Source organism: Plutella xylostella, chromosome 5, assembly GCF_932276165.1.
Source record: "Plutella xylostella chromosome 5, ilPluXylo3.1, whole genome shotgun sequence".
Lineage (NCBI taxonomy): Eukaryota > Metazoa > Arthropoda > Insecta > Lepidoptera > Plutellidae > Plutella > Plutella xylostella.
This window is the reverse complement of record NC_063985.1, coordinates 8,996,052-9,023,140: the sequence shown is the minus strand read 5'-3', so window position 1 is coordinate 9,023,140 and position 27,089 is coordinate 8,996,052. Positions and strand designations below refer to the sequence as shown.

The 27,089-nt window shown below is 38.1% G+C and overlaps 2 protein-coding genes across 2 annotated transcripts in view; one reads left to right on the top strand and one right to left on the bottom strand.

Moving 5' to 3' along the window:
- LOC105382612 (amyloid-beta A4 precursor protein-binding family A member 1) overlaps nt 1-27,089 on the bottom strand; it is a 109,411-nt gene that overhangs the window by 59,479 nt on the left and 22,843 nt on the right. The gene's annotated exons all lie outside the window — the stretch shown is intronic.
- Nucleotides 24,817-26,075, top strand: LOC105382571 (galectin-4). The gene has a single exon (XM_011552475.3). The coding sequence runs from the start codon at nt 24,992-24,994 to the stop codon at nt 26,006-26,008; it is 1,017 nt and encodes a 338-aa protein (XP_011550777.3). The 5' UTR covers nt 24,817-24,991; the 3' UTR covers nt 26,009-26,075.

The following is a 27,089-nucleotide window of genomic DNA, read 5'->3' as shown; positions in this document are numbered from 1 at the left end:
CTTTGACACACACACTCTTCTTACACTAGGCAAAAGTGGTGCTTCCTAATTAATAAGTACGACTGTAATTATTCAACATTCCAATCACTACATAACATATTAATCCTTGAAACTTTTCCTCTTTTCATAACGCAAGTACAATGTGCACTTCATAAGCCAATAATCTGTTGTCAAACATTTAACGTTTATCACAAATGAAGCACCATACAATTCACGTCGAGTGCGAGCGTGACTAAACGTTATCTCCCCTAAGCAAAACATACAATAAAGCCTTAAAACTAGTTATTTATACCGTGGATTTTTGGCTTCTGTACAGATTATAGTTAGGTTAAGAGTTAAAATAACATAAAATAAATATACATATTCTATGCTTCCAATGTGTAGAGGTACAAAGAGCACTTCCTTATGGTAGTACTACTTTCGTTATATAAAAATTAAAACTGACAAAAAATATGAAAGTATCTACCAGTTACTGGTAAGGTGGTAAGATACCGAAGTTATCCAAACTTTTCATTAGAGATGTCATGGTTTGAACTTCGAAGTGTGTATTAGAGATAACCTTTACGTACAATATAATATTTAGATCGTAGCATCAATATTACAACACCATACCGCAAACATCGGCATTCCTTCCCGATGTAATTTAGGCGCAATTTATCTTCTCGCGTGTTTCCCGAGGAGGTCGCAATAGTGTCTCTAGGAAATGTGCTCAATAGTCGTTACACGACGTCACGGTTAATGCACGATCACAAACACTATTGCCTGATGAAATGCTGGATGCTTAGTGAAAATCAACCTATCTGTTATGATTATTTTCGCGATATTTGTCCCCAGTATATTAGCATAGAGAAAAACAAAAAAGCTGGACTTGCAAAATATACCTGAATACCTAATAGGTAGAGGAAAATCATGTAACAAAGAAACATCACATCGTAGCCTTAAATAATTTACTTGGTCCATTAGCAGAGAGCAGCGCGCATCGCGGGGCGTAGATTACAGGCACACTAACAGCGTTGTAATGTGCTACGGTAATTGGAGCTCTATATTGCACATCCACGTATCCTTATAATCGTATCACTGGAGCTCCATATAGCGACATCATTACATGGCTCTGGAGAACTCCAACATTGCCTTACTACGTGTGCTCTTGACAGATATATGTAAGCGACCCTTATTGCTTACACCCGAGCTACTCGCAGACTTCTATATGCCGTAAGTATACCCCGCTATAAAATTTAAACTAACTACTTACTATGCAAACAGTAAATTCTCAGAGGCTTCTTTTTTCTAGGACCAAATAGGTAGTAACAATTCCAGTCTGCACGTTTTATAGCGTGTTTAAAATACGGGAATGCAAAACGAAAATTCCAGTTAAAATCCTTTAACACCCTAAGCGATCCAGGGGTTACCAACCTAAAATACCGTCCAAAATAAGCAGACTTCAATCGATGCGAACTTTTTAATTGGTTTTAAGCACGAAAAGTCGCCTGGCTGGTCAGTCAGGCTAGCACAAAAACCGATCGAAATAATAACGATTTCGTTTCGGATTTTTCATTGAATAGCGATAGATGAGACCATGAAGGAAATCGAAAGAGATTTTACAGAAATTTGATCTCTATCGTAATAATTTTGTTTAACTCACAAGCAGATATTTTGTACGTAATCATAGAATATAATCGTCATAATAATAATCTAAGCAAAAAATACAAAAGTGACATAATGCACAACTATTTAAAAGCTTCAATAATATATATTTTTCATTAAGAAATTCGTAGATAATATTTCAAAAGAAAAAAAACTTGACCTCGATGAAGTTTACACAGTTTTACGTCTTCACAATATTTTATGAAAATTATGAAGGGGCGTACATATCGAAGGAAACCTTACAATGTCACGTCGCGGGTTAACGACCTAAGCGATCAAGTTAATAGGTTTGCATTTACACGAGTGTGGGCCGAGACTCGTGAACGAGCGGGAAAGGTAACGAAATCAATGTGATAATACAGGCGAAGGCATCCGCCGCAGCTACGAAAGCGCACGTTAGTCACGACACATCATTATAACTGATTCCTTCGATGCCAACATTAATGTAGAGAGATGACTGAATGATAGCGGGAAGGTAAGGCCCAGTTTCTTACTTGAGTAATTCTTTTTTACCATTAAATTAAGTCCGAAGCAACGATAAATTAGCTAAATAACAGCGGCAGCGGTGCGTCCCATACTTTTGTTCTGCATAGCATGAAGTGTCACATTTATGAAACTCACGAGCGATGGAACTTTTTAATTGCCCGCGAGTGTATTATTTGTTTTACATAGGGATGGATTATTTGGCGCGTATGAAAGCACATATAGGTTAAGTCGGCCTTTCTCCAACCCATCTACATATGTATGTACCAACGTGCAATCTATTATTTGTGCTAAGCTCATACTCTATTTAGAGCCAAGATAGAACCTGACCTTCATAGACCCGTGTTAATTTAATACCGATCCCTTCCTGAAGAATTTAAATTATAATTACAATACACCAAGCCGTCAATTAAATGTTTATTTCAAGATAAATGAGATATTTTTTTTTCTTTTACGAAGCTATATTAGTGTCCCACTGAGAAAATTTTAAAAAGAATAAAGCCTTTTATTAAAACAAAAGTAATAAACTGAAAAAGATAAAACTTGAGATGTTACAGGCAAACTTAGAATAAATAGTTCAGAGAGACTAGACCTACATTTCCAGACTTTAGTAGAAATAATTATCACGTAAAAAACTTAGCTTCAGAATGAATAATTTTAAGATGAAAAAGGCATAAATCTCTGAGTGTTGTTAATTGAATAAATTAATTTAATAATTAATATTATAAATGTTGACGACCGAATGGCGTAGTGGTTAGTGACCCTGACTACTGAGTCGATGGTCCCGGGTTCGATTCCCGGCTGGGGCAGATATTTGTTTAAACACAGATATTTGTTCTCAGGTCTTGGATGTGCCCGTAAAATGGCAATAGGCCCGCCCCCTATTACATTGGGACTAACATAACACTCTGGCGAAAACTGGGTGCAGAAATGCACCTCTGCCTACCCCGCAAGGGAGTACATTAGTACAAGGCGTGAGTGCGTGTGTGTGTGTGTATTATAAATGTTATCATAAGCAAAACGGCACCAGGCGAACACCTATGATACAAAAATATCCTTATAAATTACGAAGGTAAGATAATATTCTTCGGTGTCCCGTCTGACTCCCAGGGTCAAGGCCCCAGACGGAAAGGGAGAAGAGTCCCAAAGACACCATAAATTACACTACCAACTTGCCCGCCAGTACTTTACTACCCGCTTATAAACTTGTAGCTTTATACAAGCCTTCAGTGCTTACATTGGTATATGTGACAGCTTGTTCCACGATGTACGATGTGGAACGAACGGTAGATAATATTTCGCATTATTTGGAGACTAAGCCCCTGTTCCACAATGTCTGGTTAGTCGCTACCTGTCGGATAAAATACATGCTGTCACTGTCTAAAAAATAATAACAGAAAGTGATAGCATGTATTTTATCCGTCAGGTAGCCACTAACCAGACATTGTGGAACAGACCCTTATACTGAATGTAAATAAAATTTTCAAATGTAAATGGCACCTAAATAATAATTAGCAGCTCAGCCCCGGTTCATTGTCCACTAAACAATGAAACAGGGACCATTCCGGCATAATTAGTGCCTGGCAGGTTAAAGTTCATAAATTTGAGGAACTTTATTACTGAAATGCAAACGCTGCAAAGCAAATACGTTCTACACTCGGCCGGGTACTAAATTCTGGTACTAACATACGTGATCGTCTAAATTACAAATTTTAGCTAGCCATAAATTAGCTCAGTCTACTTTCAGGATTCCGTGCCAAAAAGGTGAAATCGAAGACTTTCTTGTAAGCTTTTAGCTTGCAGATTAAATGGCTTTCTCTTCAGTCTAGCCTTGGAGGTTGTTGACGATATGTAACATTTTTTTAATGTTTTGTGCTGTGTAGAGTTTTTTATGTATAACATTCGTATTCACAGAACTTACAAAGCGTTAATTATTATTTCGTTAATTATTAAGTCTCTTGTAAACGGACATTAAGTTCTGAAACCGGGGGTGATTCTACAACTGGCCACTATCGAATGAGGGGAAAATCTTGCACTGTAATCGAGATTATAGTTTCATAATCGCAAGTCACGGTGGGGTAATAGAAAGCCTGGCTACCGTCCGTTGCGTGTCTGCTCCCCAACATCCAGTCATAGCCTGATTTCCCAGTTGACCACAGCCTGCAGGAATCACATCGGCAAACAAATCGTATAATAATTTACGATAAAATCTCTTGCTATTATCATTGGATAAAATTTAATAAGTGTTTTGTCGGGATAGGTGTCAGCGATATTTTATAGTATTTTGTAGTATGTCTACCAATATATTGATATATACCTATGTACCTAAATACTAGCAATTAACCATCTACCTAAGTACTTGCTTAACTGACATAATAATTGCAAATTAGTAAAATAACAGATATATACAACTGCGCTATAATATAGTAAGGGTAAACAAAACAATGAGATATCCTAGTTTAATTGGTACTTCTATTTAAAATTATAATTAATGTGTACACGTACTGAAATGCATATTTACACTTTCCTAACACACCTATCTAATACATAATTTATCATCAGGTGTGGGTAAAATGTTTATTAAATTATTGTGGACATTTGCGGAACATAATTTATTATCTTGGGGCACATATTCGCAATACGAAATAGGATTATTCCATCGATTGCTTTTAGAGAAATCATTTATTTAATTCTACCCCTACCTATCCTGCCTCCCTTTACCTTAAAGCTTCTTAATTCCGTCGTCATTATAGATTGAATTCAAATCTGAAGAGATCGGAGAAAATTCATTTTTAATACTTCTGTATCCGGATTTCAGCTGCCTCAACAAATTTTCATGTATTTTTTTATGATTTCATATTGCCTTCATCACGTTTACTGATAAAGGTTCACCCTGTACAAAACAAACTTTAACTAACACACTGCGTCGAATAACTCGTATTGTAGGTATGTGTATTTTTCGCAACCACTTTTTTGGACATTGAAATCGTGATAAAAGCTGGTAAAATGGGTATTCATTTTGTAATTCCGCTCACGGGCGATACTGCGGCGTCAGCGCGCGTCAATGAGCCGTTTTCCTTGACAGCTGTCAGTTGAGCTTTTGGGTAAGCTGATAGATGGCGTGAAAACGCAGTGTACCAACTGTCAAAAATTACATAGAGAGCAAAGAGTACTAAACTCAGAATAAGAACTCACTAGTTGTGATTAAATGTCGGGTGGTAGCGCGAGCCATCCTTCCGAGGCTCAGACTGCATGTGGCTTGGGATAGTGCTAAGTATTCTGTGAATAGTTCTACCCGCGCCGTCACGTAGTGTTCTTTTCTCTATGCGCGCCGTTTGAACGGGTGCTGCGTGCGAGAACTGATTTTCTATTTTTATTTATTGTATGATCCTAAATAAGATCCCAAAGAAATGTGCACTAACTCTACAGTACCAAGGGAGGAGGAGCAGATAGCTCAACTGCAACTCAATTAATACAGGAGAAACACAAGGAAACTGAGAAAACTTGAAAAGAACGGCTGTACGCACAATCGCACTGAACGCTGAAGCAACAGTGACATCGACATCATAGAGAAAATAATACTACAATTCTACCTACCTACGTCACTTTCACATTTCGTTAGCCTCACAGAATAACATATTGTGATCTGAGTGTGTTCTGAGGGTTTGAAAGTTGGTACAACCCCAGACAACGCCATCTATTTCTCCAAAAAGGAACTTTTTTTTTTTTTAACAAACGCCTCATATGCCGGGCCCGGCAGCCGCCATCTTTATTTATGAAACCACTCGAATGATACAAGGCTATGTTTGCTATGAACACGCATGACTGATTGATTCACATATGGTAGCCTAAGTTTCAATAATAACCGGATAACCATGAAAAAAACTAGACAATTTTCAAGAAGTCGAAGAACACAACGTTGTGTAGAATGAGTCACCCCGTTTCGGCTTACTGTACCTACCGCTTTTGCAACGTGGGATAAAATATTTGTTTTTTTAACAATGTTATGAGTAAAACCTTTTTTAACATATAGAGAACGAACATTTAATTATCATTAAGGTCTACGTAACTATGAATTATCCGCGAAACGATGCTCCGTTAGATTGCCTGTCTTTCGGCTTGCCAACCAGCTAACAGTAACATTACATTGATGTAAACTAACTATTTATTTTGATGAGAATGACGTAGTCCTAACTGAGCCAGGTTTACAGACTAACAATTAGTTAACTACTGGCGTGGGACCAATTGAAGGGTCGTATGGACGAATGTTTCCGTTTCTAATTCTATTGACTATTGCTACACTATTATAAACATTGATCATTCTAAATCTCTATACATATATCAGTAGGTGTATGCGTAGATTACTGACGATAATATTATGACCGTAGATTAAAGGCCAATTTTTACCAATAAAAAATCCAAGTCTATAATTCATTAATATTTCTGACTATGTCCATGTTTACATATTTATATTCAATGTTGGCATAGGCATAGTACCATAGTAGGTAGCAGTGCCTATAGTAAACATTCAGTATAGTGAAAAAGCTAAAATTATCCTACCTAAAAATATCGCTGTATCACTTCAGTGTAACATACCTACAATTGTTTTATTTGCAAAAATGGCAAACCAAGAGAGATCTATAAAGCGATTTTGCATTCGCATTAACATTAAATACCCTAACTTGTAGCGAACACGTATTGTTCTCCAAATCCATTATTTTTAGATCAATACATTGGATTTACCGCCAAGATAAAATATATTGCTGAATTTTAGGCCCTAGAAAGAACAATGCAGGATAGTATTAGAAAAAAATAATAATAATCAAAACATCTACCTCAGCGTGACAAACACCTAGAAGTCTATATACCTATGGTTACATCGAACTAAAGGTAGCCATACATAATAAAAGTGAAATAGATTCAGTGAATACAAAATACCAAACATTTATTGAAAACTACATTTATGTTCATGTCAAAATTACGAGTACAAGCAGCAGCATTGGTCCCTGCGGCCCGTCCGACCACAATGTTTCACCCAAGAAATGGAAATAGGAAAAGTGCCAGCAGACACAAAGTTCCTTCCCCAGCGAGCAGACGGTACGTGATAAGTGTGCGAATTGGTGAACTTACAGAGAAATGCGATTAACGGAAACACACATCCTCGCGGATAAGGCCATGCGCTGAAAAGGTCAAAGTAATAGGTCAGGAATCATACTGCACTGAGGAAAAGCTATGATTACATGAAACTTTGTTTTCAGACTTAATTTCACAAAGTATATACTTACACTCGCGAGCAATGAAAAGGTTCAAGTGCATGTCAATGGCAATGGCAGGTGGAACTTGTTCTAGAGTGTAAATATGTAGGTATATCAAGTTTATAACTTCTTTTAAACTACCTAAGTATGTATATTTTAATAAAAAACATGTCAGGTAACTAACAGTGCACAACACAAAAGCGTATTTGAATATTTATTCATCTCGCCTACGTAAATAAGTGTGCTTTCTAGCCATTTTCTGGCTAAAGCTATATTAAATTTTGAATTAGTCACAGCTATAAATTTATAAACGTCGCCTTACAACTTTCCAAGTCCAGACTAATGAAAATATGTAGCCGCTGGGTGAAATTATGAAGACATAAATCCGTATTTAGGCCCGTAATTATAATCTTAACGACATCTATTATCGCAACTTACCCCAGCCAAAGAGGTCTTTAATTGGGAAGACTTACCTGAAAAAGAACATCTTTATTACAAATTTATAATAGATTAAGATTTTATAATTGTTTTTCATACCTATAAAATATGTAGAGTAGGTATACAATGGAAATATACAATTTTACATAGTTGCAGCGGATAACCTATGTAGATTATATAAAATTCATAATTAATCTAAATCCTAATTAATTCTACAGACATACAGTGAGGTGACGGTGAAAGCAACGGTTTTCGCCACCTTTCAGTACAGAAATTTCAATATAAACCCGTGTTAAATTCTATCGTACAGCAACATATTGCTACTCATTGAGCAACTCTGCTGTAATGGTAAAGGAAGGCAAGTGACGTGTATTTATGAGTGAGCTTGTCGCCGCCGCCGCCGCCGCCGCTCGAGCGTCAGTAATTTATCTACACGGCTGGAGCGCCTGACGCTCAGAGGAATATACTTACACATGGTGGTGGAATATATGTGCTGTGTATCATGGCTCAAACAACCCATGTTTGTTGATGGGATCAGACTCTACTAGAAGTGTTAAATGTGTGTATGTCCTCGTTGAAACATGTACCTACGATACTGTTGTTAAAGTTGCTGATGCATGCACTCAAAATTCAATCTAGATGGAAGATTAACATATGAATCAAAACTTTCACATGCCAAGTCTTTAATGTCAGAGCCGTAAAGAATATATTACAAGAGTTCTTTACACAAATTGCTCACCGAAAGGAGTAAACGTAGTCAACGGCGTGGAAACATCTAACCAACGGTAAACTTTTCGATGGGTCTGAAGGAAACTTTTAAAAGAACTCAACCCTTTGTAGATAACATAATCCGAAACCAAACAGCAAAGAAAAATAGCTTTTAAAGTAGTACATTACTTTATATTATACACGCATTGTTTAACGTTTAAATAAAAGGATTGAAAGAGAACTCTCCGGAACTAATTTTCTTTTCCCAGAACAAAACATCTTATTATCTACTATATGGAAACGCGGTGCATCTCAGAATATGTTATTCCTTTGATAAAATAAAACTGGGATCAGAAATTCGATCAGTATCAGAACACTGAGAAAATACATAAAGGTTTTGTAAGTATATTTATATCATTTAAAAAACATAGAGTATTATTTAACTATCAGAATTCTATTAATATTTTTGCGAGCAGTAAAATGCATTCTGATCAGCAGGTAAGTACAGTTCGGTCCAAACAACTTGATAGTTCTGAAGTTATAAGTTATCTTATTGGTCAGTACTTCATGGTTAGCAAATATGTATTTCTAAATCAGTCTTCGTAAAACGTTCTAAATCGTAGTGTATGCTATTAATTATTTTATAAGTATTTACAATGAAATTATTCGATGGAACCAGTCTCTCCAGTGATTGCCTCCATTTCTAAACGTCAGGGATCCTTTGACTGCTGTCGGTTTACCGAGCCAGCGCCAGCTGAACAAATAACAAGTGAATTACAATCAGCGCTATGTTTGAGAGCATACAGTTAAAAATCGATTGGTTTGCTCAATGTGATTGAGCTACGGTGTAAATGTTGAATTTTATTGCGACATGGTTCTTTTCGCGCAAGTTTTAGTCACAAATAACGCTTGTGATACACGAAATGACCTTAATTCTCTACTCATGTATAATAATAAAGGACTTACATCCGTAAATGAACAGGATATTAGTTCCGTTTTAGCATTCCATAATATGCAGATGAGGTGCAATTAATATACGGCGCCGCGCCGCCTCGCAATCTGGGCTTCGCCTGCTCCGAACAAATGTAATTTCTAAAGCCAACCCACCCTTACCATTGGCTAATATTTTGGATACGATATTAATTGGATTTATGTTGAATCATTTTAACTGTGATATCAATTAGCCTCGGATGTATATTCCAAATGGCAAACTGGTGTAAAACTATAAAGCTACAGATATATATTAATCAAGACCAATCTAAGGATTGAATGGTGGTGGCTTTTTGGTACTAAGTCCGCCTTAATACATAAATTCATAGAGGTTTTTCTTACAGGATAAACTATTAAGAACAGTTAAAATTATTAACTTAAATTATGAGAACCCATGTTTTGTAGTAACTTTGTATTTACCTCGTGTAGCTTACAAGAAAGCACGAGCAAACGAAGTGGAATAGAGGGAAATAATGCAAAACATTATATACACAGGGGACAAACTTGACTGCGAGATGGACGGCCGCAAACAACACTAAACAACACTGTTCTGAAGCATTTCGTAGAGTAAAGAATAACGTTGCTTTTCATTATTCTGCGTTAGTTCACACGTTACTTGTATGTTATTCTTCCTCACGCCCATCTCTAGGTCCCAGAGATTTTCAAGGAGTTTACGATTTTATGAATATACAAGCCTATAGTTGGCTATAATATAAAATGATTCTCACTGTTGATGAAAGTTGACTTCATTGAAACCTTAAAGTAACAGCCAATACATAAGTTGTAGAATAGAATATAATACAAAATATGAAGGTAATAAAGCCTTTCAACATATGCATATATTTTCCTATTCGTAGTCACCAGCACTCGAGTATAAACATATCACACGGATTATACCCAATAATTCAAAGGCGAAGTAGCTATGTGACGTAGTTTGCCAAATTTTACGTCGTGCCAGGAGCTTTACTCTATACGACGAAAAACTAACGAACGATGTGCAATCGGTACGTTTAATACCATAGAGTCGTGGCTCGGGAAGCAGCGCTCCAAAACTGAATTTTTCGTCATATAGAGTGACCCCCCAGCACCTACATATTGCGGTCGGGACGGACGCGATCGATTTATCGCCCAATACAATTTATAGGCCGCAAACCCCTGGGATATGCATGCATGAACCCGGAGGCATCCTAGGCCGTTCCGAATATTGAAGTGGCGATCCAATACACTTTTAATTTCCTAATTGTTTGAATTCCATTTCAATTCAATGCCCAAAGTTGAGAATGTCTTTGTTCTACGACTCTATTCTGTTTCCAAATATTTGTTGTCAACAATATTGAATACAAGTTGATTAATAAATAAATGTCCTCCAAATAAGGGTTGGCGTACGAAACATTAAATCATGTTTGTATAGCATCTCTCGAGTACTAGGCTTCCATAGATCACAAGATAGTGCACGCTCGCAATTACCGGGCCGCGGCACGCCCACGCAGACGGCATGAATTTCACCCGGCGCCTGTCATCGGCAGCTTACTCCGTACCGGGAACAACATCGCTAACCGGATTACACTTCCAGAAGGCTTAGCTACCAAGTATTTACCACTGATTTCTTACAACACAATGCTAGATTTATAAGGATACGTACATTGAATATGAAAATGTTCAGCTGCAGACATAAATGCATATGAATTTACATATCCTTTCTCAACGAAGCGAAGGAGCATAGATACCTCTCCGTTCACTCGTGCGTCATCGGCAGATTGCGACGACGGCACAACACACGTTAACGGGATTACAGCCGTGCGGTTTCACAATGGACCGTCTCTCGAATATGGGACAAAAATACCGGATTAATTTTCAAAGCGTGCCGTTGCACCTAAAGCTGACGGCATGACGGTTTCAGCTTAATAAAGCTGTGTATTGTTCTTACTATGGGATGTTATGACGTCATGTCTTTCATTTTCATCATAGTTACAAAATTGTATTCATAAAATTTTCGTTTATCTAGAAATCTCTGAGCTATATAAATGAGTTATTGCTTGATATATTTTGTATAAATATATGTTACTTTTGGAGGTACCTGTATTAATTTAACCTTCCATAGCTGTGGTGCAGTGTATAAATCTTCAGCAGTCCATTTGTCTCCGGGCGGCGCGGGCAGCGAGGTGTCCACGAGAAATGTATCGACGGCGGAAACAAGATCAACGCCTCCGCTCGTAAAACTAGCTGGTAAAGTGCCAGTGGAAGGCCAGTGGTAAAGATATTTTACTTAAAAAAAAACTGTTTTGAAAGTAGGTACATTACAGAATTGGGAAACATACAGCATAGCGACGATCACTTAATAATAAGGACTCAAATCTTCATATCTTACAATATGTATGTATATTATGAGTATGTATGTAGGAATGTAACATTATCGTTTAATAATATTTGATAGTGCAGAGTGTATGATAGGAACTATTGTCTATGAAAGCGAGTATTATCTACGAAAGGAAGTATTGTCTATGAAAGGAACGAAGAATGAGTGAGTGAAAGGATTAAGAAAAAATGGAGGATTAGAAAAGGTTGTTGTGCTCGAACATAAAATTGTTTTAAAGGATGTAATACTGGAATAAACGTGATTCAGTGTTTAAATACTTTTGGTTTTCATTTCCACCGCCTGGTCCCACAATTTTGGGGGCTCGTCCGGGATCGAGCGTGGAAATGCCAAAAAACGACGCGTGATGATGATGAGCACACAGGACGACGACGGCCATTAAAGAAGAAAACGACGTAAATAAAGTTGAAAAAGTGATTGGTCACTAAATATAACTATTAACTAGAAGAAGACGGAAAATGACGACGACAACAAAAAACGACGCTAGCAGCAACGCGATGCTTGGTAGCATGGCGTCAAACGACGGATTCAGCGGAATCACCAAATTCAATGGCGAAGACAAGACGTATTCCTCGGCGAAGTGGGCCGCCGACATAGAGGATAATGCCGAGATATTCGGATGGACTGCCCAGCAGAAGCTCATTGTCGCTCGACGGTCGCTTGTTGGTACGGCTGAGTTGTGGCTGAGGACGGAGAAGACGTTTAAAACATTCGATGAACTGAGTGCTGCCTTACAAAAGGAATTTCCCGATGCATTGAACAGCAAGGAAATGCACGAGCTGATGGCTACGAGGAAGAAGAAGAAAGATGAGACGTACTACCAGTATATGCTAACTATGAAGGAGTTGGGCAAAAGAGCCAAGTTTGCCGACTACGTCGCGATTCAATATATCGTTGACGGCATTACTGACTATGAGAATAACAAGGCTATCTTATACGGTGTCACTACCTATTCTGTTCTAAAGGAGAAGTTGGCCATTTACGAGAAGATGAAATCCAAGACGGTAAAGAAGACTGAAGTCGAAAGTAAAACGCAAAATGTGTTTTCATCTTCACGTGAGAAGAAAGAGACGGCGAGACCCGATGGTCGCAGTTGCTTGCTACAACTGCGGAGACAAGAATCATCTCGCAAATCGGTGTCCCAATGGCGTGAAATGTTTTCGTTGTAACAATTTCGGCCATATTGGAACGGAATGCCGATCTTCTACAACGACGAGGCATCAACAACAACAGGGCGGGAGCCGCGGAAGCGGAAACGGCGCCTCCGGTCAGCGGACGATGTGCGTATCGGTCATTCCAGAAGATGGCGCTGCCGCTGCAGTGAACGGTGAACGGGAACGACGCGGAACGAACGAAGTGAACGAAGCCGAAGGAACGGGATCGTGTAACTGTCAATGTCAAAGTCAAAGTGTCATGCGAGTAAATGTAAACACAAACAGTGCGGTCAGTGAATCTCTGTGTAATTCGAATAAATCAGTGAAATTAGTCAAAATAAGTGATGTAGACGTTGAGGCCTTGATAGACTCGGGCAGCGATGTCAACCTGATGTCGTCGGAGCTGTTGTCCCGGCTTAACAAAGCTGGACATGACGAGGACAACGAGGACAAGGTGGTGCTCACTGGACTGGGTGCATCTAGGGTATGTTCCGTGGGAAAGTTCCATACTACGATCAAAGTTGATGGTAAATATTTTGATACTGTATTCTATATTGTACCATGCGGTGTTATGCCATACGAAGTCATATTGGGTCAACCATTTCTGTTGAATACAACTGTGTTGTTAGACAAGGGTACAGTTAAGCTCATGGCACAAACTGAAGGTGGTCAGTACATGTTGTGTTTACCTATTGAGGCTGATGAACCTTTATGTAGTAATCCAGAGGTACAGGAACTTGTTGCTAGTTACAAGCCCATGTTTACTAAAGAGGCTCCAATAAAGTTGAAGATTATTTTAAAAGATGAAGTGCCTGTAGCTCAGCGTCCACGAAGGTTAGCTATCAAAGAGGAAGAAGTTGTTAGGCGTCAGGTGGAAGAGTGGTTAGCTAAGGAGATAATAAGACCTAGTTATTCTGAGTATGCAAGTCCATTAGTATTGGTTACAAAGAAAGATAGATAGAAGATAGATCTCTGTGGTAGTATTAGGGTTTGCGTAGACTATAGGAAAATTAACCAAAAGATGATTAAAGATGAATACCCATTGCCGGTTATAGATGATCACATAGACAAGCTGAGTAATTCTAGGGTATTTAGTACTTTAGACTTGAAAAACGGATTTTTTCATCTGCCAGTAGAAGAAGAGTCAGTTAAATACACGGCGCTTGTGACAAGCAGCCCTGAAGGACAGTACGAGTTCCTCCGAGCTCCTTTTGGACTTTCTATATGTCCTAAATACTTCAGTCGATTTATTAACATCATTTTCAGAGAGCAGATTGCTAGTGGAATAGTGCTAATATTCATCGACGATGTTATAATTTTGGCAGAGAATGAAGAAGAAGCTATTGAAAGACTAAAGATAGTATTGAAAGTGTCGTCTGAGTACGGACTTGAAATTAATTGGAAGAAGACAGTTATTACAAAGAAAAGTTGAATATTTGGGCCATGTCATTGAAGATGGTACAGTGAAGCCTTCACCAAGCAAAACAGAAGCAGTCAGATGTTTCCCAGAGCCAAAGACAGTAAAGCAAGTTCATAGTTTTGTGGGTCTTACCTCATACTTCAGGAAGTACATTGAGAATTATGCAGTGATAGCGAGGCCTCTCACAGACTTACTTAAGAAGGAGAAAGAATTCTACTTTGGTGAAGAGGAAAGACACGCTTTTGAAGTATTGAAGACTAAACTATGTAGTGAACCCGTACTGAAGATATATGAAGTTGGTCTTGACACGGAGATGCACACAGATGCCTCAAAATATGGATATGCAGCCATTTTGATGCAGAAGGAGAAAGATGGGAAGTTACATCCAGTACACTACATGAGTAGAAAGACTAGCGAGACGGAACAAAGAAACTATACAAGTTATGAATTCGTGCCCTGGGAACGCAACATCCCGAAACTCACTCTCCCACACAACAACCAAACGGTGGTCGTAGCTCAGTGTACCAGGATTATGCTAGAGGACAAAATCCTAGCAAAAGCGGAAACCATTAACGCTACCTGGAATAGCTGGACGATGCCCACCATCGCTTGGGTGAACGGGGTACCTGGATGTGGGAAGACAACCTGGGTGGTAAATAACTTCGATGTGAGCAAAGACACCATTATCACCACGACAACTGAGGCGGCCGTCGATATACGAAACAGGCTAGCGCATAGGATCGGGGACATGGTTAGAACTAGGGTACGTACGATGGCATCAGTCCTAGTAAACGGCTTTAGAGAACATGTCGGATGCCAACGCCTGATAATTGACGAGGCCCTGATGAACCATTTCGGGGCAATCGTAATTGCCGCCCGCCTGTCCCGTGCCAGTGATATTGCTCTAATCGGAGACATCAACCAGCTACCGTACATAGACAGAGAGAACCTATTCGAACTAAGGTACAGTCGCCCAACACTGGTAGCAAACATCACCCAGGAGCTGTTGTGCTCATACAGAAACCCAATGGATGTTGCATACGCCCTAAGAGAAGTATACTCAGGCATATACGCAGCCACAACGCGTATCCAATCCCTGCAGCTGAAAAGGTTTACAGACGCAGCAATTCCAAAATCCCAAACCAACACTCTATTCCTGACGCATACACAGGAAGAAAAAGAGACCCTGACCAGCCAAGGGTTTGGAGAAGGAACGGGATCACGCGTCTTAACCATACACGAAGCACAGGGATTGACGTACGAATCCGTCATTATCATAAAAACAAAAGATAAAATAAAGTTGCACGATAGCATACCTCACGCAGTAGTGGCGCTGTCGAGGCACACCTCCGCCTGCACCTACTATGCGGATGACACCGAGGACGCTATCGGCAACCTCGCTAAAACGGCAATAACAGCACCGAAGAAACGGATCCTCGAGTACAACCTAAAGATGGCAATAAAAAATCGGGACAAAGAGGTCGTTGCCCAGCAATCAAGGCTTTTGGCAACGCAAAATGGAGCGGAATAGGAGAATTTTGATTTTAATTTTATATTGACGGCCAAACCGTATTGCATGTATTTTATAGTTTTGTTATGTATAGTATATAGCATGTATTGTATAGTTTTGATATGTAGGTATTGTATAGTATATCATGAATTAATATTATCTGTATAAGAACTAACCAATAAAATTAAGATAGTTTTAAGAACACTGTCACACATTAACACCAGGCAAAACAACAGCGATGACAAAAGGAGTGTGTGGCCACTGACAGGCGTCTGTTAAGTTCTCTGAAGACAGCTGACACTGGCCCTACCCTTCAAATGTTTGTTGCCATTATAATTGTAAGTGTGACTGTGTGAAACAAAGAAAAAAAAAAAAAGAAAAAAAAAAAAAAAAACAAGAAATGCACAACTGGGGGTTTTTAGTCGGTTAAAGGCCGACACTACCTGGGTCCCCTTCCCAGGTGTCTGTGTAGATTTTCCTCCAGGAGTGCAAAAAAAAAAAAAAATTATTAATAATATATAGGTATATATATATATATAAAAGATAAAATATATATATTATAAGCTTCCACATTGAGTAGTTAAAAGATGAAGACAAAAAACAACCAAACTCTCACAATATATTGATCTCTCAAAAAGGCACGGACATAAAGTCTGTGGAGTGATAATAAAATCTTTAAAAAAAAAAAAAAAAAAAAAAAAGTTATGAACTCGAAGCTCTAGCAGTTGTTGAAGGAGTGAGAAAATTCAGGAAGTATTTGTTTGGAATACACTTCAAGATAGTCACTGATTGTGCAGCATTTCAGAAGACGCTTTATAAGAAAGAAGTATCAGCCAAGGTGGCAAGATGGGTTTTATTCCTACAAGATTTTGATTATGAAGTGGAACACCGAGCTGGAGCTAAGATGTCTCATGTGGATTCATTAAGCAGAAACCCTCACTGTTATCTGATACATTCAGAATTACATGCAAGGATATGTAAAGCACAAAAGGAAGACAGCGACTTAAGTGTGTTAAGAGAAGTACTGAATGAGAAGACAGAATACAAGGATTTCTACATGGAAAATGACTTGATATACAAAGGTGTAGAGAAAAAGTTGGTAATACCTGACATCATGGAGACCGAAATCATAAAGAGAGCACATGAAATTGGACATTTTGGAAAAAAGAAGACCATGGACATAATAGATAAAGACTACTACATAAAAGACCTAGCCAAGAAGATAGATAGAGTGATTTTAGGATGTGTACCATGCATATTAGCAAGCAAGAAGGAAGGGAAACAAGAAGGATTTCTCAGTCCAATAGACAAAGGAGAGCTGCCACTAGAGACGTTACATATTGATCATCTTGGACCATTGGATGCAACCAAGAAAATGTACAACTATATCTTAACAGTAGTAGATGCATTCACGAAGTTTGTCTGGATTTACCCTACTAAGACGTTGACTGCAAAGGAAACTGTAGAGAAGCTGAGGCTACATCAGAAGGACTATGGTAATCCAACGAGGTATATTACTGATAAGGGAGCTGCCTTTACTGGACAAGAATTTAAAGATTACTGCCAAGAAGAAGGGATTCAACATTATGCTGTAACAACTGGTATACCAAGAGGAAACGGCCAAGTAGAACGCATCCACAGGATTATCATATCTGTTTTGACCAAGATGTGCATTGAAGAACCTACTCACTGGTATAAACATGTTAGTAAGGTGCAAAGAGTGATAAATGGCACTCATCAAAGGTCGATTAATACATCACCATTTAACTTGCTTACCGGTACAAAGCTGAAGCAGAAAGAAGATATAAAGCTCATAGAATTATTAGATGAAGAATGCAGACAACATTTCATGGAAAGGAGAGACAATGTAAGACAAGCAGCTAAAGTACAGATATTGAAGGTTCAAGAAGAGAACAGAAGAACTTATAATAGGAAAAGGGAAGAAGCTCAGGACTATGTAGTTGGGGATATTGTAGCCATACAGAGAACTCAATTCGGTAATACTTTGAAGCTTAAACCAAAATTTCTCGGACCTTATCAAGTAGTAAAGAAAGTAGGTAAAGGTAGGTACCATGTAGAGAAAGTTGATCTTAATACTGAAGGACCTAGGAAAACCTCAACGGGTGTAGACTACATGAAAATGTGGCCATGATTTTAATTTCATAACAGTTTGGTTGAAAGAGGTTTACCCAATATGATTTGGTATAGGTATCAGCTGTTATTTAAATTTCTATTGTGCTTAAATTTAAAATAAGATAATAACATTAAAGTTTAACTGTATTTTTATGTGTTGAGTAAGAGTAGTTAACATCTTTAAATATGTAACATTGTTTCAATAATAATAACTTTATTTTCAGAAAAATAAAGTTACAGCTGTTATTTTGTTAGGTAGGGATATAAAATGTTTATTGGTATTTAAATGTTGTGTTTAATATCATAATAAGCTTGTATTTACTGAAGTCTAAGTAAGGGTGTGCTATGTTATGTGTAATAAGTAGCTATGTAGTTTAACAAGGTAAATACTATTGATTTAACTTAAAGATTTTTTTTGCAGTGTTATTCTGTAACTACTTACTATCATTTTATGGTAAAGAATGTTTTTTTTTGTGTTAGATGTTAAGAAGTTCATACTTTTGTTGAAGTACTTGTTGTGTTTTAAGGGTGATGTTTATTCCCTAGCTGATGTTAACATTAACATAACTTTCTTATTTAAGAGTAAGGTAATTTGTTTATTTTAAATGTTTGTGTAATTTAGGTAGAGGTCTATTCTGAAACTGTACTTAAATTTTATTTTTTTGTGTGGATGATTAGAGTCACTTAGGGAAAGTTATACTTAACTGTTAGATTAATATTTTTTGTTGTTGAAAAATTGTAAAGTTATTTAACTGTTGTTTGTTATTGAAGTTAAAGTTAGTTGTGTTAGATTGTTTAGAGTAGCCTGAGGTCAGACTACTATACAGGTGGCCGAGTTGTAGGAATGTAACATTATCGTTTAATAATATTTGATAGTGCAGAGTGTATGATAGGAACTATTGTCTATGAAAGCGAGTATTATCTATGAAAGGAAGTATTGTCTATGAAAGGAACGAAGAATGAGTGAGTGAAAGGATTAAGAAAAAATGGAGGATTAGAAAAGGTTGTTGTGCTCGAACATAAAATTGTTTTAAAGGATGTAATACTGGAATAAACGTGATTCAGTGTTTAAATACTTTTGGTTTTCATTTCCACCGCCTGGTCCCACATGTATCGTATTATGTGCTAAGATCGTCGTTACAATATTTATTGAGCAACAATTTTTTTAAGTATAATCCTGACTAAATATTATAATTTATACACATAAGCACATTACACCTTGTAACATTGTAATCGTTGTTTGCAGGGTAGGCAGAGGTGCATTTCTGCACATGTATACGCATTGGGTGAGTCAGTGAGCCTAATTATTATTTAGGTGCTTGGTTGTAAAATCGATGAATTGTAATGGTAACACTATCACAGCACAGGAAACGGCGTAATATATCTTTGTTTGGGAGTAAATTCCCATTTATTGCTTCGTTTTATTGTAGAGGAAAGCCTATTTTATTGTTCTCCTACGTTTAAATGGCTACACTACTCTTTTTACAGATATATTGTCGACACGGCTGTTTTAACTCAGCGTCGTCGGTACTATAGTCACTCGTCACTTCATTATAAACCGTTTATGTCAGCAACTCGGCACTAAAGCTTGAGTACAATATGTTTTCCTATGAATATTCATAATGCCAGTCATAAAACACACACTCGCAGGACAGCTCCCTCAAATATTGGAATGTGTGCTCAGAATTCTGCAACTCTCAAAGGCGAGCAATAAACAGGCTCATGAATTTGTATGACCGTTCAGTCTGAGCAAAGTCTACGGTGGGACGCGCATCTTAAGATTCTTAAGTCTTGATTTATTGCCAGCTGAGCCGCGATACGAGTACTTATGAATTTAATAATGGCTGCGCGACAAATTACGAACTGAGAACTAGCGTGAAGGCGAGGAGACAAAGAGTTTGAAAAAAATCATCGCTAACAGTATTAGGAACATCAAAGGTAAAAAATATAGGCAGAAAATAATGGCCAATGTAGATCAAAGTACCTGAAGTTTTACTTTCGGGGATCTCAGTGGATTCAAAGAGACATGAAAGACCTTTGCACACCTTTGCATTATAAATGTTATATCCTGGTTGTTCTAATGTAATACTTTAGTAGAGTTGTATACCCATAAAAAGGTTTTTTTAACGTAAGTTCTTATGGTGTTTTTTTTCGCGACTTTTCAAAAGTTGTTTAGTAGGTATGTCAGTTTTACCCCCACGGTTTGAGTTTTTTTTTTTAATTTATTTATAGGTACATATTATCTTTTAATTCCTACTCTACGGATTCGCAATTCTCCATCGAGGCGGAAGACGGAACTGTGATGGATAGTTAGCAACTTTTATTAAATTGCTCACGTTAAACTTGTCGGGAAAAGACGTGTGAAATAGTTTTGTAATAGAGTTGGAAACATACAGCGACGAACAATTCATGCTTCAGTTCTTAGTTTGTTAAACTAGTTATTCAGTAGTTTTTACCTCATTAATATGTGCCGTTCTTACATATAATACGCATATTTCATTTAAGACAGACACTTCATTATTCATTTAGCACAGATATAATACGCACATTTGATTTTACAGTACATACATAAGTATAAGTACCTAGACTGAAATCATTCAGAGCCGAATCAGAGATAATTTATGTAAAGGAGGCCTAACTACTTAACCAACGTGCGTCTACAACCCTCGCGCCGCCTCACATGGAGTCTACGGCTGCCAATGTCGGTGCCGCTTCTGAAGCCGCGGAAGAAACTCAAATATATGGAGTTAATGGAGCGGTGTTCGTTTGTGCCTCAAATATACATACAAAACTATAATATAGGTAGGGGAGACCGGGGACAAAAGTAACAGCGGGTAGAAAGTAACAAAGACTCTGTGGTCTTCCCCAATAGCCTTAACGTCCCAAGCGACAGCTGGTAGTCAGCATGCAATGCCCCCCGTGCATGATATCATTTTCCACGCCCGTGCCGCGGTGCAAGCTTGTTTTAGTGAGCATTTCGTGATTTTACACACCAAAAGTAAGTTTTTTGGTGTTTATTCATTTAGTGTTTACGTAGAATTAAGATGCCAAGAACCATATGACTATTTGTTCATTGATTAATTATAAGATTGTCTGTAGCATGCCATAAATTGTTTTCGAATAACACGTGCTGTTTTAAAGTTATGTCACCTGATATTAAAAAAATGGGGATGGGTACAAAAGTAACAGCTCGCGGCAGGACAAAAGTAACGAATTACTTACGTAAGTTTGCCATGTCACATTATAAATTTTTATTTTTTCTTGTTTTGATTAGATATTTGTGTCATAATATTGTATATTATGGCACAAATAAAACAACTTCTTATCAGTTAGTCAGTTTAAATGATGGATATCATTTACAGTCTATATTAAGAAGTTTTTTTAGTTTTGTAAATAAGTCATAAGTTTTTTTTAGTTGCGATAGTTTTTTAAGAAGTTTTCTTAACTAAATAATTTGATTGCTTTTTTTGTTCTTTCTTTTGAATCGTATTTATAACATTGGGCAGAATTTATGGGTTGTTACTTTCGACCCATGCCTTGTTACTTTCGTCCTGACCATGGGGTCGAAAGTAACGATTTCCCTTTTTTTTTTGAGGCTTTAGAAATGTTAAAATTAATGAAGTATTAAGTAAAGTAATAATGGATATTTGTAGACTATATACGAAAGTTTTATGTGACTATATTTATTTTATCGTAAATGTTATTAGTAACGAGAAATCAGACAGAATCTACAAACTGTTACTTTTGTCCCCGGTCTCCCCTACATTATATACGTATTTGAATACGAATCACAGCAGCCAAATTAAGTTACCTGAACAAATATCCGTCACCACGATAAGGTTTAGTTTGTAAACCGTGAGCATCCGATTCAATGGAAGCAAGTTAAACAGTAGCATTGAAAGTGAGTTACAAAACGGGCATCACAAAGTTTGTTTTCGGCTGAGCGCTCAACTTAGACAATGAGCGAAAACGGGTCCATAGTGGGTACCGCGTTATCTCTGCCAGCCAGATGTGGAAATCGGATTTAATATCACGCCAGAATAGACAAGGCCTAAACAAAACTGGAAATCCTCGCGGCCAAATGCGCGAAACGCTCCACCCGCGGCGAAAGCGCGCCGAATAAAAACGGCTTCGAAAAACACCACTTATTATAGAAGTTGCACGTATATTGAATTACATGGATGTGGATAAGTAATCTAAATAAACAATTGGTTTGGGAGTATCATTTATCACAGGCAGTTTTTATGAATGTACCTATCTGATATTTCAATATCAATCTTACAAACAAAATGAAAGAGCTTACACCTAGTATGTATGTAGTATTTTGTGCTCTAAATAGTAATAGGTAAGGGCAAAATCACTTGACGATTTCTATCATTGATATGCAAAGGAGTTAATTCGCTAACCCAGGTCTGCGCAAGTGGACCTTAATAGTTTTAAAGAGAAGTTTAGGACGCGAATGTCTTATTGTCTTGTTCCACACTCCAGGAGTTACGCATATGCCTATATCAAGCCTATACCTAAAGATAAAGGATATATCTATACTTATGATCTGAGAAAATATTGAAGAATAATTCAGTTTCCATTTACGTTAAAGCATAGCGGGCCCGAGTGCAACAGAACGAGTACTTACAGTCAAAGTGCTTTGTGGTTATATACTTTGGAACCATATTGCAAACCCTGTTTTAATCTATGTATTATATTTAAACAGGGTTTAAAAGCGGTAAAGAAAGCCGAGAGGAGGTGACTCGTCATAGAGATAAAAAAATAAGTATTGTCCTTATTTTTTTATCTTTATGGTCTATTCTGATAAAGAAAGTCGCGTTAATAACAAAAAAATAAAAGTGGTTCCGAATGATACCCTCAGGTAATCACCGTATTTCGTTAACTTCCTATGAAACTCAAATGTGTTCTGAAATATTGGCACCGACTGATTTTCTACCTAACCTAACCTAACTTTTTTTTTTACACTACATTGAGAAGATAACACTGTATACAATATGATAACACTGTGTATTAATATATTAATAAATAAACCACTTTCTATTTGGTATTTTAATTTAGCTTTATCGCAATGCAGAAAACGATTATTACAGCAATCGCGACTCTATTTCCGTACATTAAAATGTAGTAGCAGTGGCTAGCCTATTTTCCTAGAATCATGTAAGTTTCAGAAAGTATGTCAAACATCTTTACGAGTCGTTGACTTGCTGTGCTTGCATACTATGGAGCTGATTCGTTTTTCAGCTTTGTGTTATTAATAAGGTTTATTAAATTGAAGAATGGCCAGTTAAATTTTTACTTTAATGAAGGTATGAAAAATCAAACTTACCTACTTTATACCACACGCATGTACATTTGTATATCCAAGTCTTCAGCCTAAGTATGTAATTGAGTTTTTGAGTTAAAAAGCAAACTTTACTGATATACATAAATCATAGCACCTATAGGAAGAGTGTTAAATAAATATTAACGTAGGCTCAGGCCTAGGGTCGATTACACGCGTCAACGGCCATGTCACAAACATGTTTGCGCTATTTCCTCCCTTTAGCGGTTTCACTTAGACCCTTCCTATTTCAAGTAGATTCGAGTTCAAGACCGTTTTTCACGTATTTAAGCAGGCCATTTAAAATATAAGCAGTTTTTTTATATCTCGACCAGTATTTAAATGATTTGAGATGATTCAACTTCAACTTTATTTTGTGGCAATCTGTCGGTCGGTTTTGCCAACAATTTGTGCCACCATAAACCGTTTTTATAAGACCGTGTCCGGACCGCGGAAATTTTTCCGCGCGGAATTAATTCGCAATGTGTTACAGAAACACATCGAATACTATAGGACGTGAATTTTTTTCCTAATCGCAGGAAAAAAAATCGCAGGCGGACTTCGGTCGCGGAATATAATTCGCGCGAATTAATTCCACGCGGAAAAATATTCGCGGTGCGGACACGGCCTAACATTCAATGAGGCGTTTGTTAAAAAAAAAAAAGTTCCTTTTTGGAGAAATAGATGGCGTTGTCTGGGGTTGTACCAACTTTCATACCCTCAGAACACACTCAGATCACAATATGTTATTCTGTGAGGCTAACGAAATGTGAAAGTGACGTAGGTAGGTAGAATCGTAGTATTATTTTCTCTATGATGTCGATGTCACTGTTGCTTCAGCGTTCAGTGCGATTGTGCGTACAGCCGTTCTTTTCAAGTTTTCTCAGTTTCCTTGTGTTTCTCCTGTATTAATTGAGTTGTAGTTGAGCTATCTGCTCCTCCTCCCTTGATACTGTAGAGTTAGTGCACTTGAGATAGTGACTCTTTTGAGATAGTGACTCTTGTGAGATAGTGACTCTTGTGATAGTGACTGCTATACTGTAATAATGCCTAAGGACTATGGATCATGGTCCCTTGCCAATCTGTAGATAGAGTTACGAAAACGGAAAACAACTAGTGAGTTCTTATTCTGAGTTTAGTACTCTTTGCTCTTTATGTAATTTTTTACAGTTGGTACACTGCGTTTTCACGCCATCTATCGGCTTACCCAAAAGCTCAACTGACAGCTGTCAAGGAAAACGGCTCATATCATTTGATTTGATAACTTTATTATGGTTTCGACCATATTTTACTCTGTATTGAAATGATTCCGTCAAATAATAATAATCAATATCAAATAATGATGTCAAAAATATTTAGAAAAACAAGCATATTACGTACTCTGTAAAACCACTGTAAAACAAGCCAAAATAACCTATAAATTATGTTATATTATGTATTTTTTATTTATTTTTAAAAAGTAAAATTAATTAAATATTATTTCTATATGCTATATAAGTATGTTTTACCTCTAGAGTTCAAGATGACATAGTTTTGAAGATGGTACATAATCCGACATGGCACATCATCCGATCATCAACCCGCCGGTCCCGTGCGTGTACCCCATCCCCGGCGGGGTGTACCCCGGACTCATGGTGCGAGTCCGAGGAACACCCTTCCCTAACGCTATGAGATTCGCGATAAACCTACAGTGTGGACCCAGAACTGAACCACGCGATGACATAGCCCTGCATTTGAATGTGTGGTTCGACCGCGACACAGTCGTCAGGAATACTCTCACCAGCATGATGTGGGGGCGGGAGGAGAGTGGATACTATCGTATCGCTAGAGGACATCCATTCGAAGTGTTGATTTTAATTGAACATACCAATATGAAGATAGCATTCAACGGCGCCCATTTCTGCGATTATGTTCAAAGGATACCTTTCCAGCGGATTACGCACTTGACCATCGACGGAGAAGTAACCATCCAACACATAGGTTTTGAAGCGGTACCTCTGAGACACCCGCAAGGTCATGCCCAGCCGGCGCAGCAGGGGCACTACGGGCCACCACAGCATCCGCAACATTACGGGCATGGTCCGCCGGGGCACTACGGCCCGCCCGGACACCATGGGCCACCGGGACAATATGGTCCTCCTCCAAACCGAGGCGGAGTCGGGACGGGTACCGCAGCTGGTATTGGCGCAGGGGCCTTGTTGGCCGGTGGACTGGGAGGGTACGCGCTCGGGGGCGGTTTCAACCGAGGTGGCGGCGGCGGCGGCGGTGGCGGCGGTAGAGATGGAGCTCCGCAGAACCCTGATGTAGCGAATGTGACACCTCCCACCCTGCCCGGTGGTACCCCCGGCGGTGCTCCGCAGAACCCTGATGTAGCAAATGTGACACCTCCCACCCTGCCGTCCGGCAGCGATCCTGGCGGCACACCTGGCAGCGCTCCTGGAGCTACTCCTGACGCCACGCAGCCCGTTGTTGGTGGGGGGGGACCAACAGAACCCACGCCTACAGCTGACTATGACAACTTTGACGACTTCGGTGATTATGGAGGCGACTACGGTGACTACGACTTCGATTAATAGAGCCACGTGCACTCGTATAGTTGGTATTATTTATGAGCCCTTAATAAAATATCAATATCAAATAGAACCCTGTTTTATTTTTCTTCGCTAGGAAGTCTAAGTACCTAGCTATAAAATAGTTTTACAGATAATTGTGACTATTTCTTAGTTGCATTAAATACATTATGAATATTTCTTACGAATATATACTATAGAATTAACACTAGCTAAGTAAGGTTTGAATGAAATTCCCATATCATATACCACGTCTCTGCGGCATAACTTATTGTGGTCATATTTAATATCAATACAAAAAGATAACAATAAAGCCGTCTCAAATGCGCAGATAAAAATACAACTAAGTACCTACTATTAATTAGGAACTTCCCTTAAACAACTATTAAATTTACCCTTAAATGGAGAGTTCCTCTCCCGGCCTGAAATATCTGTAGCTGTTAAACAACGCAGGGAGGAAAAACTGATCCCCAAAAGTTTACCCGCAAGGGAAATATTTTTGGCCACAGAGTATATTTTCAAATCTAAGGAAATGTAACTGTTTTAGGGAAATTGGACGCTAAGGTATAAGAAATAGGCTAAGAATTAGATGAAACTCCAGGATGATTGTCCGAAGGGGACAACAGAAGGGTCCTAGTAATAAATGGCGACAAAATAGGGGCGGCGTACACAAGGCGCTCCGCAAAACATAATTAGCTTTGGAAAACTGTTAATCTTCACCAATGTAACCGCTGCCGCTGTGTGGATGTTAAGCAGCACAAATAATCTAACATACATTCATTATTCACCTAAATCATGTAATGATAAAAAAACTATAACAAACATGTAGATCATGCACTATGAGGAGCTGCGTTAAGAGTAATCCCTTTCAGCTTACCCGTACGAGTATGAATAGTTAGGTTTATGGTACGGCATATGTAGTTTCACCAACTTTACTTTTCTTCATCTTAAAATATGAAAAGAAGGATCTAATAAAAGTTATAATTTTTCTGTTGTATTATTTATTCGATGCTCCCCTATTTTAATATGAGAAATGGTTCACTACTTTTATTAGATTACCAAGAAATATAGTTGCAATTTCAAT

Excerpts from the sequence above, each read along its gene's own strand:
- LOC105382571 (XM_011552475.3), top strand. The coding sequence starts at position 24,992 with ATGGCACATCATCCGATCATCAACCCGCCGGTCCCGTGCGTGTACCCC.